Source organism: Ziziphus jujuba, chromosome 5 (genome assembly GCF_031755915.1).
Source record: "Ziziphus jujuba cultivar Dongzao chromosome 5, ASM3175591v1".
In the NCBI taxonomy this organism is placed as follows: Eukaryota; Viridiplantae; Streptophyta; class Magnoliopsida; order Rosales; family Rhamnaceae; genus Ziziphus; species Ziziphus jujuba.
The window spans coordinates 26925733-26946063 of record NC_083383.1 but is presented as its reverse complement, the minus strand read 5'-3'; the positions used below and the strand labels follow the sequence as shown (position 1 = coordinate 26946063).

The following is a 20331-nucleotide window of genomic DNA, read 5'->3' as shown; positions in this document are numbered from 1 at the left end:
CTATTTTTGAAAATGAATGGCCAAACTTGTTTGGCCATTCCTGTTAGGCCAAATTTGGATCGTCCTTTAGAGTTGTTCATGGAAAAATTTTAGAAAGTTAGCCAATTATAAAAAGATAAGACTAGCATATATTTTGCAATAAATGGATGTAGGATTTTAGGACTAAAATCCTTAATTATACATATATATAAATTTTCTTTTCTGTATGTAACCGTTAAAAGTTATGCAAACTATTTATGACTATAGAATTTTAAAGATGTTTCTTGCATTTTATGATATTTAATATGATATATAACCAGTTCTACCAAGAAAAAAAAAAAGAAAAAAATTAAGGAAAAAAAAAACAGCTACAAACTAGAATTACTAGGAAATGCATAATTTATAAAAATATATAATATCACAAGAGTGACCTAGTTATTCTTGTATTTATTATCCGTTGAGCTTCAACCTCTTCAAATTAAAAAAAATAAAATTTTAAATTGATTAAAATTCACATTTAATTAATATAATAAAGAACAATTAATAAAATTTTAACTGTCACATAAGAAAGAAAGTACATTTTTATATATGAAATTTTGTCAGAAGAAGAGCAGATGTAATTATGGAAATATGAAGGTATCCGGATGTAATTATGGAAACATGAAGGTATCTGGTTGTAATTAAGAGAAAAAATTTAAAAGTGTGCAATATAATTATGAAAACATAAAGGTATCCGATTGTAATTAAGAAAAACTTCAAAGATATGCAATATAATTATGAAAATATTGAAAATATCCAATTGAAATTAAAAGAAACTTAAAAGATGTCCAGTGTAATTAACCCTTGACTATATTATCATAAAGTGGGGAATCTGATACCAAAATCATTATTAAAAAAATAAAAAAATAAAAAGGGTTGAATAGCGATTTGAGTTCAAAAGAACAAATTGGAGATGTAAAAAATGGTGATCTGGAAATTTTAATTATCTGCGGAGATGTATATAAATTTTTATCGCTTTTATCTACTTTCCATCGATGTTTCTTCGAATCTTTCTAACTAGTATTCAAGACATTCCTAAATGTAAAGCAAAGTAACAATTAAATTGTAGACTCTTAAACTTTGACTCTTAACAAATTACCACTGAGGTTATACACTTAACTAGATGTTCCAATGTGTACATCAATAACATCAAATCTACAATCTCTACTGAAAAATGTCAGTAACCAAGTTCATCAATATATTAATCTTGTAAGTTGTCCCACAGTGAATATTATTTGTAACAAAATAACAATTCGTATTGAAATTACAAAATGAATAAATAGAACTAGTTTGCCATCACACAGTGAATATGATTTATAACAAAATAACAATTATGATATTTGCTAAATTAATTTCCACACTTATCAATCAAAATACTGCTCTTACATACAGAATGAGAAATGAAAATTGCCTTCACAAAACATATTCAGAAAATTTTTCAGCATACACAAAACATTACTCTCTACGAGTCAAGTGTAACAGCTGGATAGTCTTGATATCCTGTGATGCCTGTAATCCTTATCCGGGTATTGGGCTGCAATGTTGAATCATAACCAAATCAAGGTAACATGACAGGGCAAGACAATTGAAAGAAAAGAAAAGGGACAAGGAGCAAAAAAGTTGGTTTCTTTTTTTATTAGACAAAAATATGCAGAATCGGATTTCATGATGCTATTTCTTTTTCTTTGATGAGTTGTGCAAGTATGTTTTTTTACCAAGCTACATGTACTGTACTCGTAAACAACCCCTCATAGTTTTTGTTAAATGGTCAGATACAGATGGACTACAAAAGCTTAAGACATGGCTTTTATGGTTGCAAATTAGTAAATAAGATTTAGCCGAAAAACTAAGTAGGAAACACAAATTCCCATTCCTAGAAAATTTGTAATGCATATAACTAGAATCTGCATTTAACTAGAATCTCTTTCTTTCTCTTTTTTTTTTTTTTTTTTTTTTTTTTTTTTTGGGAGATAATTAGAAGCATGGACCATCCATTATGATCCAACATAATCACAGTGGTGCAACAAACCTAGCATTGTCATAAACCATAAATCAATGACATAGATGGTTGCAATACCTGTCTGTGACCAATATTTCTCCTGTAGTTTTTCTTCTTCTTATACTTGAAGACAACCACTTTGCTATCTAATCCCTACATGAGAGAATTTAGGCAAAAAGTTAAGGCAAGAAAGAAAATAAAGAATGCCAACCTAGATATACACAAGCATGCTCATTCTTAATGGGATAAAACTAAAAGAGTCATCATGATGCCATGAATTACTTGATCTTCAACTACGGCATGTACAGCAGCATTTGTCACCACTGGCTTTCCAATGTAAGTACTTGTTTTAGTTCCCACAAGCAAAACTTTGTTCAGAACAATCTGCACAACATATAAGTATAAATATCTCCAAAGTTAAAGGTTCCATAAATACCACCTAAGTTATAAATACAGTTATTTATCAACTTCAACAAAGAATCTCTCTCAATGATCACTATAAAAACCAAAACCAAAAAAGGAAAACATCCAACGTTAGAGTATCAAATGCACACTTTGTATCATAACAAACACCACAACAGAATTACTACCCAAAAAAAAAAAAAAAGACACAGAAGAAGAATCTACCGGAGCACCATACCTTATCATTAACATTAGCACCTTTAAGCCTCTGAGTGGATAAATACCGCCCTGGAAATACAATGTATTGCCGCGATCCGATCTAAATAACATACAAGACAGAGAGAGAAAAAAATAAAAAATAAAAACCCGAAAGTTACCTAAAAAAAGAACCCACATACTATTATAGAAAATGAAGAGTAAAAAAAAAAAAATATATATATATATATAATCTCGGAGAATAATATCTGAAAATTAGCATGGGGACCTTTTTACAAGCACTTACAAGACACTTTCATGGAAGTCAAAAAAACAAAATCATCTGGGAAAATTCATAAAACATAAAACAGTAAGCAAAACTTCTACTGGGCAAGTGCAAAATCACTCGAGGAGCACATACCATAACAACGGCGAACACTTCCTCACGCTTCGGCGCCGGTTCCGAGGTGGCTTCGACAGTTTGAGAGGCTGCAGGCTCCGGCGCGGCTTCAGGCACCGGTGTGACATTGGTCTCGGCGGCTTCGACAATGGCCGTGTCTGACTCGGAGGATTTGGAGAGGAATGGGAATGTGGGGCGCTGAGAGGCAATGGCGGAAGACAGAGGAAGCTTGTAGGAAGAAAGAGAGAGAAAGGTGAGATTGGGATTGAAGAGTAATGGGTTCTGAGATTTTTGTGAAGAGATTCTGCAATTGAGTGCGAGAGAAGAGCACAAGGAGAGGGTTGCGGACGCCATTTTCAAAGGAGCTTCGAGCTCCACACTAATGTAGGTAATGCGCTTCCCGGAGGAACAGTCAAGCTTTTCACTCTGTTATCCTATCCTTTCCCAATAGAATTACCGATAATACCCTTAAGTATGGATATGGTGTATATAATATATTCAGGCACAAATTTATTTATTTATTTATTTTTTAAATCGTTGACTAAATGAAATGTGTTTGTAAATTTTTAAGAATAAATTTAAAATGGTCAAATTTGTTTATCAAAAGTTTTAGTATCCAGTAATTTGATTTTTTTTAATGGTTTTGTATTTTATAAATGCAAAGACGGTTTTAATTCAATGACCATTAAATAACTATCATGTAATTTAATTATTAAAATTTTGATACAAATTTAATACTTATAATATTATCCAATTTTTAATTAGTAGTTCATTTTTTAAATTGTTCAAAATCTATTAATAATCAATGTTCGCTAGCTCAATTAAATGTTCAATTTTACTTTTATACTTTTTCCTCTTCCATCGTAAACTTTTTAAAAAAAATATGTGGAACAAAATTTAAAATTTTGAAATTTCAATATCGATAGAAATATCGAAGATTTAAAATATAAATTTTTTTAATAATATACCATAAAGTATCGAATATCTATAAAAACACATAAAAACAAAAACAATTTATGAAAATTTGTTTAAAAAAATAAAATTTTTTATTAAACTTTAATATTAGCATATTTAATCAATCAATTTTCAAATTAATTATAAAAATTATAAAAATATTGAATATATATTATATATCTCTTAATCAATTAATAACGATTATAAATAAATTATTATTAATAAAAATATGCAAAAATATATATATATATATATATATTTGATAAAAATGTTTATTAATTAAAATAAAACAATTATTATAATTATATCACGTTTCATAAATATCATCATAATACTCATAAAACTCTTTAAGTAATTAAAAATTATTGGTCTTTTCAACATTTTCATTTTAAAATATAAAATGTGAAAAGTAATTATTAAAATTTGAATCTTTTTGATAATTTTTTATTATTAATATGTCAATAATAAAGATTTTGTATTAAATATAATTGTTCTTTATACGTAGTATAATATATTTTTTTATCTTTTTATTTGTATTTTGCTTAATGTTATTAATGTGTAAATGTTTAGATGCATATATTATGGAATAAGATATACCGTTTTTATAGCATAGTTATATGCATATATATATATATATATATATAAATTTACTATCAAAGACGTCTATATAAAAGTGTTTACAATATTTACATATATATGTTTTAAAGGATAATTGGTGTAAATTTTTTATTCAATTATTGATGTTTCTATATGCATGTAAGATTTGGCAATAAAAAATATCTATTTATAGGCACCATAAAAACTTGTACGGGTATTTTTTTAACAATAAATGTGTAAATGTTTAGGTGCATATATTATGAAATAAAATATACGGTTTTTATAGCATAGTATACATATATATATATATATATTTATAAAAATTTACTATCAAAGGCGTCTATATAAAAGTGTTTAAAATATTTATATATATATGTTTTAAAGGATAATTTGTGTAAATTTTTTATAACAATTCTACAAAATATTGTATTTCCATATTATAGTTTTATGCTATTATTTTCTATTCTTATATAATTAATTATTAACTTGTAATTATAGTATTTTTATAAATCTATTTTATATAAAATGTATAATAAATATATATTATATATACTTTATTAATGAATAGAATCTAACAAGATTATTCAATTTATTTATATTATTAAATATTTGAAAGACAATTAAAAGATAAAAAAAATTATTATTAAAGTTAATTTAGTAAAATAATTTACTAAACATAAAAAATATTTATGAATTTGTTTACAAAAGAAATTAAAAATTACATAAAGATTTCCAAAATTTTCATAAAAATTTTAAAATTTTACATAGAAATTTTAAAAATTTCAATAAATAGTATAGATTTTTTAACCTTGTTAAAGATTAGATATAAATATTTTAATGAAAATTTCCATTGAAATTTTGGTAAAATTTTAAAATTTTTAATGGATATTAGAAAAAATCTAATTGTTTTCATTTAGGATCTAAATTTCCTTTCGATCCCTTAAAAAAAATGAAAATTTAAGAAAATTTTGACAAAAATTTGGACATTTAAAACCTTGAGGACGAGTGACATTTCACTAAGAAAGAAATGTATAAAAGTGTTATTGCAATTTATTTACTAAACCATAAAAATATAAAAGGCACATATGCAAAACTAGCAAAATAGAGGACATGTTGGTAATGTTCTTTCTAAAAAAGTCGAAACTTGAGGACAAATAAATGCTCATAATTTATGATGTTTAGACTAAAACTCAACATTTCACATGAAATTCAAAAACTGCATAAAAGCATGGTTATGAAGGTTGTCATCTGACTTAAAAATATACAAGCAGTTCAAAATTTGAGAATAAAAAGAGAAAATAATAGCAACAAAAAGGCAATAATGATCCTCTTATAACATCTTACTGAAGAGTGAAGAATTTGTTTGGTCAAAATACTTTCATCCATTTCCAAACCATAGACTAAGAACTAGCAAATAAATAATTGTTAACTAATGGATGAATATCATACAATTCCGGAAATTGTTAATGAAGAAAACAAGACAAAGATCATATTCAGGTCATTACTTTTTTCGGATCATTGACCTCCATAACGATGATGTTCCTCTTTTATCATTACTGAAAATCAACTTCATTCTGCTCCTTCTGTACAGGTCAAATTGATTTCTCCGTCAAAAACCACAACCAAAAGATCAGAAGGTGCTCTACAATGATATAAAAAAACATTAGCTATGACAATTTCAAAACTTAGTACAAATAAGAAAGGAAAATGTAAGAACGCACTAAAAAATAACAGATAGATATAACTCTCCAAATATATCTTGAGCAACTCACAAACTAAATCCTTTTGGATGCATATTACCTAACTGTACAAAAAGACTTGTTTCGGTTAGTACTGCTGGCTCATTTTGGCTCATTTACTCCAAATGCCTCAGCCAGATTGAAGTTCAAATTCCCTCTCATGGTTCTGTTCCTCCCGATGCCTTCGTCACCCTTTCTCATCATTGCTGCAAACTCTCCATAATCTATTCGCCCATCCTGCAATATGATCAAAGTTCGCAGAATATTTATTATAAGATATTTTAAAAGGTGCGCCATCTGCCAGGAATTAATCTAATCCTACCATATATACAAACAAATACATTATATGCTATTGCTAAAAATATTACTATGGAATTATTCACATCTTCAAAATTTTACAAGATCATTTCCTCAAATCCTAGCATCAAGCATCAGTTTTCCTTCAACAGTTTCTTTCTTTAATGTAGCAAGCCCTCTTTCTCATGCCATCCATGCCATTTTCTCCTAACTAAAGCCACCAACGATCATCATCCAACTCCCACACCACAGACCACCCAGTACCTAACCTCTAATAAAAGAAAATGAGGTTGATTATCATGGTCTACAAAATATTATGATTCATACAGAATAACAAAGGATTCATAACAGCTAAAGGTATTTAGGTCACTGACAAAAGTTGTCACCATGTCAAACAGTATTAAGATGCTGATTAACAATATTTTATTTGTTTTCTATTTCTCTTCATAACAGACGATTGCCAAAATTATATACATGAAGGAATCTGTAACTCTTTATGAGGACTGAAAAAAGTAAGTAATGGTGAAATCAAAGATGATGACAGTGGTAATTTTGAAAGACTGAACTATAATATATATATATATATACAATTTTGCTATAATGGCCTTGCATGCTCACCTTATAGAACACATGCAGCATTTTTACACTTCAGGCAACATGTTGCCGAACATACAATTTCTGCAAATTTTTTTTTTTTTCAGGTCCCACGATAGGTATGCTGCAGGTGTTCCGTAAGGGTAACCATGCAAGCTTACCATAGCAGGACTGTATTTATATATATATATATATACATATATTGAATCTCAACTGTGTGATCAAACTACCAGAATTACTTACATTGTCTTGATCAATGTCTTTGATCAGATCATCAAGATGGACATCACCTAGACCAAACTCTTTGCTGGCCTGTTGAAGCTCATCAATTGTGATGTAACCACTGCCATCTTTGTCAAAAAAGGAGAAGGCGGCCATTAAATTCTCCTCTCTGTCCATCTTATTTAAGTGCAAAGTAGCAGCAAGAAATTCACCATAGTCTATTGAACCACTATTGTCTATATCAGCCTGAGAAAGTCAACAATAAAAGTAGATGAAAATCTGATGCAAACATACCGTGCAATAATATATATATATATATATATAATGTTCACTTTACTCTCCATCACTGTTAAGTCACAGTTTGTGACAGTTTATTTACCGCATCCATAAGAGACTTGATTTCAGATTCCATTAGTTCAGAACCCACTCTTTTCAAACCTTCCTTAAGTTCCTCAAATGTTATTGTTCCACTGTTGTCTGTGTCAATCATTTTGAACAACTCTTTCAAACCACCAATTTCTTCCTCTGAAAGTCTCTCAGCAATAACCTGCAGAAAATCTCATCAAATGAACCCATTGTCAGTGAAGCATAATGAATTGTCAAATGTTTTAATAATCTTTTACACTGAATATTTGAATCTCACTTAAGTAGATAGAAAGGCAATTAAAACTGAAATGAAATCACAATGAAGAGCTGAGTGCTTTTCTCCCACCATCCCTCACTTTCATAAGAGCAGAACCTTTTTACATTCAGCACCTAGGCTACATAAGGTCATCCATGTTGTAAAACAGCTTCTTTCAAAATGGAGGGGGGGGGGGGGGGGGGGGGGTGTGGGTTCGAAATCACAATAGAGTATGGCCTTCATAGTGAAGTCTTAAACAAAGCATTAAATTCCCAGATAGGAACAATTAGAAAGTAATTTCAAAGAGCATCTCTAACAATGCACTATATCCCTAAGGTTCAGGATAAAGCACGATAAAATGTTTGCAGTAAGGGTTGTATGGAACATTCTTCTAATCATTATTTACAATATTTGTATCGGTATTTCAGTCTTCCAGTACCAGCTTGCTACTTACCACTTCATGACTGAAGTCTAAATAAATGAAACTTTTACAAGTTAAGCACCAGAAACTTTTATGTATCATATATTTTACTTGAATAACACATTCTAGCAGCCTAAGCCTTATCAAGTTAACTTTAAAACAAAATATCCCCAAATCATTTATATATTTTATTTACAGACTTCTTGTGGATGTATATGCAGATAAATCTCTAGTTATTTTAGACTTTGAAGTAAAACAAACATAAGAATTGTGCAAATGTTGTTGCTAAAGTCATCACTCCTTTGGTGTTATATACACATGCTTCCGACTTTAGATCATTCTATCTTACCTTGACCTTTGCTTTCCAGTCTAGACATTGGTGATGTATGTATTCAAGCATCAGTTTGTATTATTTCCCAATGATTTTTCAATATAGTTGGAGTTCCAAGGAACCCTTTGAGCATGTATGTAGTAAGCTACTGCCATCCATGTCATCACCTTTTGACATGAATTAATATGACAGGGGTGAAGGAGTCCACATATTACAAAGCCTGCAGTATAGATCCATATAGTTCATTCTCGAGGCACACCAAGTGACAGGTTTCTTTTGGTCCAAAATTAGGGAGCTTTTTATACTTCTATTCTATTGCTTTCTCACCATCAAGTTGTGTTAACTGAACATCATTACTTTTTAATAATGATGTAATTATTTATTACCACAACATATGATTTCTGAAGCAAAAGGAAAATACAATGTTAGGAGTGTGTTTAGGCTTAGCATAGGCAATTGGATCCACTTCCTAATCCCACTCCCATGATTGATGTCTCTACCATCTCGTTTCAGAATGATCTAGAGTAATATAAATCTATTTGAATACTGAAAGCAGGGAAAATAACCACGGAACATACACGAAGAGCCATCTTTTTAAGTTTATGCATTGCTGAGAACTGCTTCAGGCGGGACAAAACTGCAGAATCTAGAGGTTTGTCTGGAGCAACTCTGTCATCCACAATCCATGGGTTGCCTAATAAACAAAATAATCCTTTTTAAGAGTTCTAAGCTATGATATGTAGTACATACCACTCTGCACAAGAAGTAGATAATAACTCGCTAACAGCAATAGCCTAATAGATAACTGATAGCTTACATAGGACTTCATGGGCAGATATTCTTTTTTTCGGGTCTCTTTCGAGCATCTTCTTTATCAGATCTTTTGCACTATCTGAAATACTAGGCCATGGTTCAGATTCAAAATCTACTTTACCACGTAAAATCTGTCTGAAGATCCCTGATTCAGTTTCTGTTAAGTAAAATGAAAAAGTAAACTCCAAATTTATGAAGAATAAGAAAGACCACTAACTCAGTAACAAAGCTAACCACTATGTAAAAGAACTAAATTTATGAAGAGGATTACCTGCCCAAAAAGGTGGAACTCCACTGAGTAGGATGTAAAGTATCACGCCCGCACTCCATACATCCACTTCAGGTCCATAATTCTTGCACAACACCTCAGGCGCAACATAATATGGACTTCCAACTACATCAGAAAAGGTTTGTCCTGGCAAGGGAAAAAAAATAAAAAATAAAAACTAAAATGGTGACTAACCCTTTTTAAATCATGAAACATTGTAACCGTTTTTAAATCATGAAACATTGTAATCACCAAGAAATAATAGAGAGAGACAACCAAGACAACCCCATGTGCTAGGGGAAAAGCAAACTAATGTATACAATACACCATTGACCAAATAGCAATTATATGCTGTAATTTAGCAACCCATAAAGGGACCCTTGCTGTGTAACAATTGTTTTACAAAAATTATAACAGATAAATTACCAGCTCATAAACTTGACAATATCTAATTTTTATCACGCGCTGAACTAGTTCTTTTGGTCTGTATAGAATCCTCAAACAAGACCAAAACATTGGAGCACACACATTAAGCCAGAATCTAGGCACTAGAGCATAGCTTTTCATTTTAGTGTCAAAATATGCTCTTTATTAATCAAACAAACATTTATTCCAAGATCTATAAAAGATCGTTTTAAACCAAATTGCCATTGATTGTCACATCGAAAACGACTTTAACAATGACAAATAAAAAACACCAAAAAAATAAAAAAAAAATCTGACCACAAAAATTTATATTAACGCTTTCATTATAAAAAACACAAAATGAGCAAACTCAAAACACAACGAATCTAACGTAAGAAGGAATACCAAAAATCACCAGCTCTGAAGCACAGAAGTTACCAACCCACAAATCTAATCTAGCAATTTCAAATGGACAAGCACTCAGCAGAGTTGAGAAATGGCATAGAAAAAAAGAATGCCCATTAGTCACATAAGCTCCATAGCAACCAAGAATAAAAGGAACCTTCAGTTTAAACAAATAAAAAAAAAAAAAAAAAATTTAAAACAAAGCCCAATATTTACGCATTCCCAAATCCTAAAAAGGCCAAAACAAAAAACAAAACAAGCAGAAATGGAGTAACCACAACCTGATCTCATTAAATCTAAACAAACATTTGATAACAAAAACAAAAAAGTAAAAATTTGGAGACAAAACAAAAGAAAAGAAAAGGACCAACCTGGCTTATAAAAGACAGACAAGCCAAAATCCGTAGCCTTCATCTTGGCATCGTCACCAGGACTATCGAACAAGAAATTCTCGGGCTTGAGATCTCTGTGCATGACACCAAGAGAGTGACATGCCTCGACAACCCCAACAATAGTCTTGATGAGCTTGGCAGCCTCCCTCTCGCTGTAATGCCCTTTCTGGACAATCCTATCAAACAGTTCTCCCCCAGCACAGAGCTCCATTACCAAGTGCACGAACACATTGTCTTCGTATGTGCCTTTGATCCGTACCACATTTGGGTGCTCAGACAAATGGTGCATGATCTGAATCTCCCTCCAAACGTCTTCATAGTCCTCCCTGCAGAGGAGCTTGCGTTTTGGGATGGACTTGCAGGCGTAGAGAGAGCCAGTTGATTTCTCGGTGCAGAGATATGTGGTCCCAAACTGGCCTTGCCCAAGCTTCTTCCCCATCAGATAGTGGTCTCTGAGTCTTGGGGTCTGATATGGCAAAACTGATTGGAGCTTTGCCGAGGATGATTGTGAGGAACTGCTCTGTTTCTTCATTGCTTCTCTCTCTGTTTTTCTCTGTTTTTTCTCTCTCTTTAGGAATACCCAGAGAATTTTTCTTCGTTCTTCGTCGATTGAAATTCAAATCCGAAATCTGGGTTTTGGAGATTATGAATTGTTATTATCTGGGTAGAATTCGGAGTGGAATTTGTTCGTTTAATTTTTCTGTTTTGTGTGCAAAGTGGAATTATGTAGGTGATCTGGTGAGTCTCTGTTCAACGTTTGAAAGCGATAGATGGGCAGGGAAGGGAGTGTCTGATAGGCTACTACTCTCCCCACACAAAATCTCGCCACGTCATCATATGGAAATTTCTTTAGATTTTTATTTTTTTTTATAGATTTAGTATGAATAAAAAATGATTAATTTGTCAAATTTTGTATTATTTTCGTTTAAAAAAAAATATATATATATATATATATATATTTCAGGATTAAAAAAAAAAGTAAATGCATTAATTAAAATATAAAAATACCAAAACTAAATTTAAAAATATTTTCTCATTGTACATAGGAAAGCATTTTAATTTTTAACACTTATTTTATAAATCATTTATTAACAAAAAAAAAATATATATATATATATATATATAAATAATTGTTTACAAAAATAAATACTTATTAAAAAGTATTTCCAAATAAGCACTTCGTCTACCTGCCTCTTTTATTATGTTTCATGGTCAACATATATTTTTGCATTTTGTTCTCTATCTTAATTTAAACACAAAATTACTAAATGTGAAGTTTGAATTAGGACCCGTTGATATTGGCAAACATTATTCTTCCTTTTATAATCTCATAATTGAGCCCAGCGAGAGACTGTAGAGATTTAGAAAAAGATCAAGTAATTTTGAAGACAAAATACGAACCATGCAATCAAGTTATTATGTTTTCTCTCAAGAGAAGTTTTGTCTTTCTTTCAATCCAAATAAGAGAACAAAGAAACCACCCAAAAATGAAAGTTAGATAAAGAAGTTTCAGTAAGAACTAGCACCAGACTTCTTCCAACCGGGCTCTTCATTCTGTTTTTGGGTGAGGCACCTTCCCCGCCATACCCAGTAAGGGAATTTGTTTATGTTAAACTTTCTTTTGATAAGAAGGTTTATAGAGTAGGATGTCTGACAGCTATTCAACTTTTCAGCCTCAACATGCTTGGTGCTATACTCATCTAGTGTGGAGTGCAATTAGATGCCATACAGTTTAGGCTTTGCTTAGCACTAATGCAATCATTGTTGAATGGATTATTCCTAAAACCCTGTTTTTCTTTCTTGTATTGTCTTTTTTAGTTGCTTATGATATGCATTTTGAATAATAGAATGCATGGTTTCAGAGCCCATCCTAAAATTTTGGGGGCATTATTAGATCAGTTTTATAGATTATCTTTTTTTATTTTTTTTTATTTTTTTATTTTTTTATTTTACATCGACTTTTTATTATTATTGTTATTTTTTTCGTGTCTATATATATATATATATATATTAGACATAATAAAATTAAGAAAAAATAAATAGAGGTTTAAATATTAAATAATTGATAAACAATTTAGAAACAATAGAACCTGATTAATTTTGTAAACCTTTCTAATCAAGTAGAGTAGACCAATATTCTTCTTTAAACAGCAAAAATATTAAGAATCCATTAAAATAATTAGTTTCAATAAAAATATTTTAAACACAAAAGGAGTTAGTTGTTTAAACAGAGAATACCTAAATGGAAGTCTTAATATTCATTTACAAAAATTGTGATTTTAGAAGAGAAATTCAAATGGGAAGACATGAAGATGACATTAGAAAGATTTAAAATATAAAAAATTAGAAAACTAAAGAGTCTAGAGGTTTCCTTTTTTTTTTTTTTTTAAATGTATGCTTAAGAGGGATTTATGCAAAAATAGTGATTTATGTAAATGGTCAGAAAGAGTAATTTATGCAAGAGATAAACGTTGTAATTTTTTTTTTTTTGGAAAATTACAATAGTGTTTAAATATATTAATTGCCATTTAATAAAAAAAGCTTAAAATTAGAAAAGGGGCTAAATTACTTTTATTTTTATTTTTAGTTGGCATTTAATATTTCAATTTTTTAAATTATTTTATATGTTTAAAAAATAAATAAAAAATACTCATGAAAGAGGCCTTGACCAAAAAGGGACCTTGTGTAATTGCACACCCTATCCATGATCAAACTCGGCTATGATGATTTGAAGTTAACTAGTGTATAATTGCAATTAATTTATCATGGATATTTGATGAAGTTAAATCTTAGGTAGCTTAGCATCTTGGTACTAGATTTTGGTTTTTAACTATATATAAGGATTGGAATGAAAAATAAATAAAAAATGGGGTTCAGATTATGGGTGTAGGTTAGGGAATATCCCTTTAATTGATAATGAGTATAACTAGGGGTGGACATCGTTTTGATTTAGTCGGTTTTTTATTTTTCTTTCAAACCGAACCAAAGAATCAAATTGAATTATAGAGAGAAACCAAACCAAATCCAACAAAATTAGTTCATGATTGAATGTTTTAATATTTTAGTATTTTTATTTTTTAATAATTTTTAATTTTTTTAAATATTTTTAAAAAATATTATTATTTTTAATGGTTTGAATTTAATATTAGTAATATATTTAATTAAAAATATAAAAATATAATTAATTATAATAAAATAATAAAAATATATAATATATAAATATTCGGTTCAATTCGGTTTAGATTATTTTTAGTCGCTACCAAACCAAACCAAACCAATTTAGTTCGATTATTTGATCAGTCCAATTCGATTTGTGTCAAACTCTAGGTCTAAGGTTTTGGTTAATACTTACCCCATTGACATCCCCATACCTAACTATTTTTTTAACCTATCGTATAGAAGAAAAGAGGATGAAAGTGGCACCATAAATCGATGCCATATAAACTAACGAATTGTAATTTTTGGATATGAACCAAATTATTATTCTAAAAACATAAAATTAGTGTAAATATGTTTAATACATCAATCTATTTAATAATTTCAAAGAACTGCTAAGTTAATATGTCTTTCACATGGACGAAGTCATGGGTTCATATGATTAATTTATAAACCAAAAAAAGTAATTGACAATATAGCATAGAATATTTTTTTAATTTTTTACAACAGTTTTGGTTATAAATTTAGAAAAAATTAGTGCTAAGAAGGTTTAAAATCTTTTTAATAAATAAATGAAATTACATTTACACTAACAACTCATTCATTTGAAGATAACTTATTGACAAAACCATTATTTTTAAGAAAATACTATCTTTTACAATTATTGATATTAATAATAGTGAATCCATACTGAGACGATAAATATTAATTGGATTCATTTAATTATATATTTTTAATATAGAAAAGTAAACATTTTTGGAGCAATAGACTCAAATGTTAAATGACATATAAGTTTGGTGCTGCATCATTGATATTAGTGTCAAATAACATCTTTCTATCTTTTATGTAATTCTCTTTTTTACAATATTTTTTAAACTTATATTGCTCAACAATTTAACCATCAATTTCAATTTCAAATGGACATTTTATTCTTCAATTTTTTTATAAAAAGGTAAAAATTATTGATATCCATTTATAAAAGAAAAGTAATAATTACAAAAATTATTTTTTACTAGGTCTAAAAAAAAAAAAGTACAAAGAATCATTTCCAACCCAAGTAATTGTGCAAAGCAAATAAAAATAAATAAATAAACATTAGGCTTATTTGCATTGCAGATTCTTAATTTTAATTGTTTTGCATATTTATCCCACATTTTATTTTGGATATTTTTGTTTAAAAATCAATTTCTCTTGCACCATTAGTCCCTAGTTAATTTTTCTTCAAAAAAATCCATAAAAATAAGAGAGATTAAAGAGCAAATTCACATAGTTTAGAAACCTTATATGCAATAAACACTAAAAATGACAAAAAAAAAGTTAAATATCTTTAATATTATTTTTTAAAAGAGCAAATATTATTCCATTAATAATTTTTTAACAAAATAAGAAATTATATTTATTTCATAGAAAATTAGGAAATAAATTGAACAAGTGCTAACCATTTTTGAATATATATATTTTAAAACAATTTAAAAGGTCATAAAAATCTATAAAAATTATTTTTAAAAAACTTTGTTCTTAAAACCATTTATCACGTACTAAAGTTTCTTTTTACTTCCTTCCTTTATTTATTGTAACAAATTTATTTTTTATTTCAACAACAAATTATAACATTTTAAATTGACTGTTTCAATATATATTAACTTTAAAAATTTTCAAAACTTTATGATTTAGTTCAATTTTTTTTAAATGGTTTTGTATTGAAAATATAATTTTTAGATTTTTAAAGTTTTAAATTATTTTTGGTAAAAATCTTTCATTTTTTTATTTTTTTATAATTTTCTATAAAATAAGTATCATTTCTTATATTATTAAATACTTGTTTTGCTATAAAAAAACTTTAAATATTTATATTTATATATATATATAGATATATATATATATTTTTTTTTTTGGCTTCATGTAATGCTTATTGCATATAAAGTCCCACAATTATACCGAATTTGCATCTTCATCCCTCCAACGTAACGGATTTTTGGATGAAAATTGGGCTAATAGGCAACCAAAAAAAAAAAAAAAACCTAACATTTTGGGACAAAAAAGCCAAAAACAAATTATGATTAACTGTGCAAACGTGGTAAAAAAATCAGGACTAAAAATACAAATTATCCTAAATATATGACTAGCGCAACTTTATTATATAAATAGACTATGGATTTATTTAATATAGCTGATAAAAATATAACTTTAAACTGTAAAGTTTTGTATAATAGATTTTTTTGAAAAATAGCTATTATTAAAAAGTTAATAATTATTTAGATGTAAATAAAAAAACTATATTAAATAGTCAATAAGTTTCCATATAAGTTAAATTAACTGTATTAAATGCTCATTAAGTTTCCATATAAGCTAAAAAAAAAAATTTCTAAAAAAACATAAAATTTGGACATTTCTAAAATAGTTTTAATACTTTTTGATTTTTACTAAATACCCTTATTATATAAATATCCTACAGTAATGTTATACATACTAAAATATTGACCCAAAAAAAAAAATGCAAATGATAAGTAGTAATATATTATTTATTGGTGTATTAATATAATCCAAATATGTATAAATGAGTAAATGACCCTTTAAATGAATAAGTAAATCATAAAAGTAAAACCAAATAAATACTGATATATCGTTTATCGTATTACTTTATGAATAAATTTGGTAGCATTATTGAATGTCCCATACAATTCAAAAGATTTATTTAGATGTTGTTTGATAAAGTAATGTTTTTAGGTCCTTTTTTTTTTTCCCTATATAGTTTTGATAATTTATTTATGTCAAATGTCTGTTGTAATTGTTAAGAGTTTTTTAAATATTTTCTTATTTTAATTGATGATAAACTTAAAGAAAACCTTATGTGATTTAATTTTTTTTAAATTTTTCCTTAATTTTGTAATTAATTGAGATGCTTAACATATTTAAAGGCAGGTTAACAAAACATTGAAGGTGCAAAAATTATACGAACAAAACTTAAAACAAAATATCAAAACATCTTAGTAAATAAGTTAGTGTTTCTAGCATTATAGTAGTTCAACCATATTATTCTTCATGAGTGATGGATCCTATATCATAATCCCTTTTGTGGTGTGAATTAGGAAAGATAAATATCCAAACAGGTATATTTCATTACATGTTGGAAATAATGTATAAATATATGTAAATACATGTGGATCTAAAATATGTAATCAAAATACAGAAAAATTAAATAAAATAAATTATTAAGAACTTGTATCTCTTTTAGTTTGGTGATCTGCTGGTTGAACAAATTATCCGAGACCTATGTAGTACCATAGTATCCTTAATACTATTCTTGTCCCACCGGTATGAGTGTTTTCCGACGACAGTCTTCCAGGATACAACTGATTCTAAGCTTCTGGACATAGCATTTTCGAAGCTTTTCTTTCGAACTTTCTGTGCACTTTTACTTTACCACATTACTATGTAATATTCAAAATTCTTCGATTTTCCCTAGTTTTTTCATTAAAACTCTTGAGGCAGATAAAGAAAAATTCAAAAAGCCAAAAATCAATTCATTCAAAACCAATTAAGAAAAAACGTTACATTACCAACTAAATCCATTTTAATGAGAAAACCTAATAACTTCATGACCACATTTTGAGAAACCTAACTCATACGCTTTAGTAGGGTGAAATCCGTTTTCATGTCTAAATTCCTGCGGCATAGAACACTATCTCATTTTAGAAAAAGGACAGAGTTACGATATGAATAAAATGGAGACAAAATAAAAATTAGTAGAAAATTGTAAAAATTAAATGCATTATCATTATTTCTATATAAAAAAAAATACTTCACTATTATTATGTAATTCCCATCATCTATCAACAATAATCTAATAATTTTTAAAAAAATAAAAATAATACAATAACTTTATTTATAAAAAAAAAAAAGCAAATTATGTAACTCAGTTTATGACAATGGTAAATATGAAATGTTGCCAAAATTGTTATTGCTTAAATTTAAAGGGTTTAAATATACAATCAATTTTAAAATTGTTAGCTATTAATAAATTACATATATTTATAAGTTTTTTTTTTCCTTTCTAATTAATTTTTTTTTAAAAAATTGCTTTTAAAAGAAACTTTACAATGTTTGCCTCCAAAAATAGAGGATCTCCCTTGATAATATATATATATATATATATATTTGCGTGACAAAATGTTAAACATATCCATTGGAAGAAGTTTTTTTTTTTCTTTTTTTGAATGACTATCTAATTTTCTAATATGTCAAAAAAATAAAAAATCTAGCAATAAATAAAGAGATGCTCTTAGAGCTAAAAAAACTTTACCACAATCAATTTTCAATAATATAAAAATTGTCAAAAAATTCATTAAATTTATTTACAAATGATATGATAAATAATATGATAATATTTAATTGATTTATTATTTTAATTCATATTTATACATTTAAAAATTTACTTATTTATATTAAAGTAATGTTAATATGTCAACCAATAATATATTAAAACATATCATTTAATAAATAGTTTATGTAAACATTTTGTTTCCATAACAATATTAATTAATTTTATGGTGACGAATCTTGCACCCCAAATTGTCAACCAAATAGATGGAGGGGAATTCTCTCGACATTAAAACTATATGCAATAACCTTTTATAAAAGTTATTTAGGATTAATAGTCATGTTTTATTAGGTAAACATATTGTAGTTTTATTTTTCAATTTGTTTTTTCTTTTTTTTTTCTTTTTTTATCTTCTAAGAAGTAAAATATCTTTTGTTAGTCAAACAACAATATACAAAAGCTTTATATAATTTGATAGATCCGTAGGTTATATATGGTGATAAAATAACAATAAGTTGTTTATATAACTTATATTATGCCTTATCATTTCAATAAATGCATGTTATGCAGAACAAAGTGGCCTGGATGAACATGGAGAGATACAACGAAGGAGAAAGTAACTTATGAACCACGAGCCATGAAAATAATGAGCTGGAATGTAGGTGGACTTGAGAACCAACGGACATTCCTGCTCTGCATTTTTTAATAGAAACTTTATTATTTGTTAACAAGCTTGCTGGAAGAAAAAGAGTTTTAGATATGTCTGGATGTTTTGGGGTGAATAAAGTGAGTTTAGGAGGTGGTTTAGCTTTATTTCGGAAAGATATGTGGAGGTGACACTCACTTTTATTCCCAGAGTCATTGATGCAATGATTTAGCAAGAAGACAAAAGAGGTGATCAGATTTACAGGTTTTCTATGGTCATCCTGAAGGTCAGAGCCACGTCCACTACCTAAAAGACTAGCAGATATTTTGGTTTGATACCAAATAGATTTATATTGGGGATTTTAACGAGATAACCTCAAATGATGAGAAAAATAAAGAAAGAACAGCAAATTTCCACTACTCCCACATTGATCCCACTCATATGTGAGGAATGGAGTTGTACTCCTAGATGGATCCCACCCATTTGTGTACTCCCAAGAGTAGAGCAAATTTTTCAGAGTTCGACAGATAGGTAATTTTCCAGGGATGATAGGATGAATTTCTAGATTCAAAATTCAACCTTCACCCAAAAATCAAGAAAACACAAAGTAATGAAGAATATGATGACCCACTTCTTGCTAATTCTACATATCCAAATGAGATATATTTCCCATTATGATGCAAAATCCAATTACTCCATGATTACAGTAGGAGAAAATCTAATGTCATATGCTTTCGCAGGGTGAAAACCAAATTATTTCTCATGTCCCAAGGTAAAAAAATATACTATCTCATTTTGAAAGCCAAGTCTTCCCTAGAGTTCAACAAGTGCACTGGCCTATCGACATTAAGCATGCAAGTTCACTACACTTCTTAATCCTATGCGTTCCACTTAAAATAATTTTCTCATCGCATTGTTGTTTTAACATTATTAACAGTAGAAATTAGTAATGTGTAATTAAACTTCTAAGTTTACTATTATTCTCAAAAAATGATCCCTGGTTCAAACCTCCAAACCCCCACTATAAAAAATAAATAAATAAAGTAAAAAACTGATTAAGATGAGGCCAAAAGCAGACAATGCAAATCAATAGACAGAAACTAGCAGAATTGACAGTTAAACAAGTACTCGGCA

General features: G+C 28.3%; 2 protein-coding genes across 5 annotated transcripts; both read right to left on the bottom strand.

Annotated features, from left to right (window-relative positions):
* Nucleotides 1-1276: 1276 nt before the first annotated feature.
* Nucleotides 1277-3445, bottom strand: LOC107430466 (large ribosomal subunit protein bL21c). Its single transcript, XM_016041305.4, has 5 exons — nucleotides 3036-3445; nucleotides 2658-2738; nucleotides 2300-2401; nucleotides 2096-2170; nucleotides 1277-1552 (listed from the first exon to the last, which is right to left on the bottom strand). The coding sequence occupies exons 1-5, from the start codon at nucleotides 3366-3368 to the stop codon at nucleotides 1481-1483; spliced, it is 663 nt and encodes a 220-aa protein (XP_015896791.1). The 5' UTR covers nucleotides 3369-3445; the 3' UTR covers nucleotides 1277-1480.
* A 2422-nt stretch (nucleotides 3446-5867) lies between these two features.
* On the bottom strand, nucleotides 5868-11780 carry LOC107430482 (calcium-dependent protein kinase 11). 4 transcript variants are annotated; one of them, XM_016041323.4, is made up of 8 exons: nucleotides 11054-11780; nucleotides 9876-10019; nucleotides 9609-9761; nucleotides 9370-9485; nucleotides 7797-7964; nucleotides 7439-7663; nucleotides 6366-6541; nucleotides 5868-6207 (listed from the first exon to the last, which is right to left on the bottom strand). In XM_016041323.4, exons 1-7 carry the CDS (start codon nucleotides 11604-11606, stop codon nucleotides 6407-6409), a joined length of 1494 nt encoding a protein of 497 aa, XP_015896809.1. In that variant the 5' UTR covers nucleotides 11607-11780; the 3' UTR covers nucleotides 5868-6207; nucleotides 6366-6406. The 4 variants fall into 4 exon arrangements, with proteins under 4 accessions (XP_015896809.1, XP_015896811.1, XP_015896810.1 ...); XM_016041325.4 differs by having other exon boundaries at nucleotides 5868-6148; XM_016041324.4 differs by having other exon boundaries at nucleotides 6371-6541.
* Nucleotides 11781-20331: the final 8551 nt, after the last annotated feature.

Excerpts from the sequence above, each read along its gene's own strand:
- LOC107430466 (XM_016041305.4), bottom strand. The coding sequence starts at position 3,368 with ATGGCGTCCGCAACCCTCTCCTTGTGCTCTTCTCTCGCACTCAATTGC. Across the intron at positions 2,739-3,035 it reads AAGTGTTCGCCGTTGTTATG|ATCGGATCGCGGCAATACAT; the intron begins GTATGTGCTCCT and ends TATGTTATTTAG. Across the intron at positions 2,171-2,299 it reads ATGCCGTAGTTGAAGATCAA|GGATTAGATAGCAAAGTGGT; the intron begins GTAATTCATGGC and ends TCTCTCATGTAG.
- LOC107430482 (XM_016041323.4), bottom strand. The coding sequence starts at position 11,606 with ATGAAGAAACAGAGCAGTTCCTCACAATCATCCTCGGCAAAGCTCCAA. Across the intron at positions 9,486-9,608 it reads ATCTGCCCATGAAGTCCTAT|GCAACCCATGGATTGTGGAT; the intron begins GTAAGCTATCAG and ends TTTGTTTATTAG. Across the intron at positions 7,965-9,369 it reads TTAAAAAGATGGCTCTTCGT|GTTATTGCTGAGAGACTTTC; the intron begins GTATGTTCCGTG and ends GATTTTCTGCAG.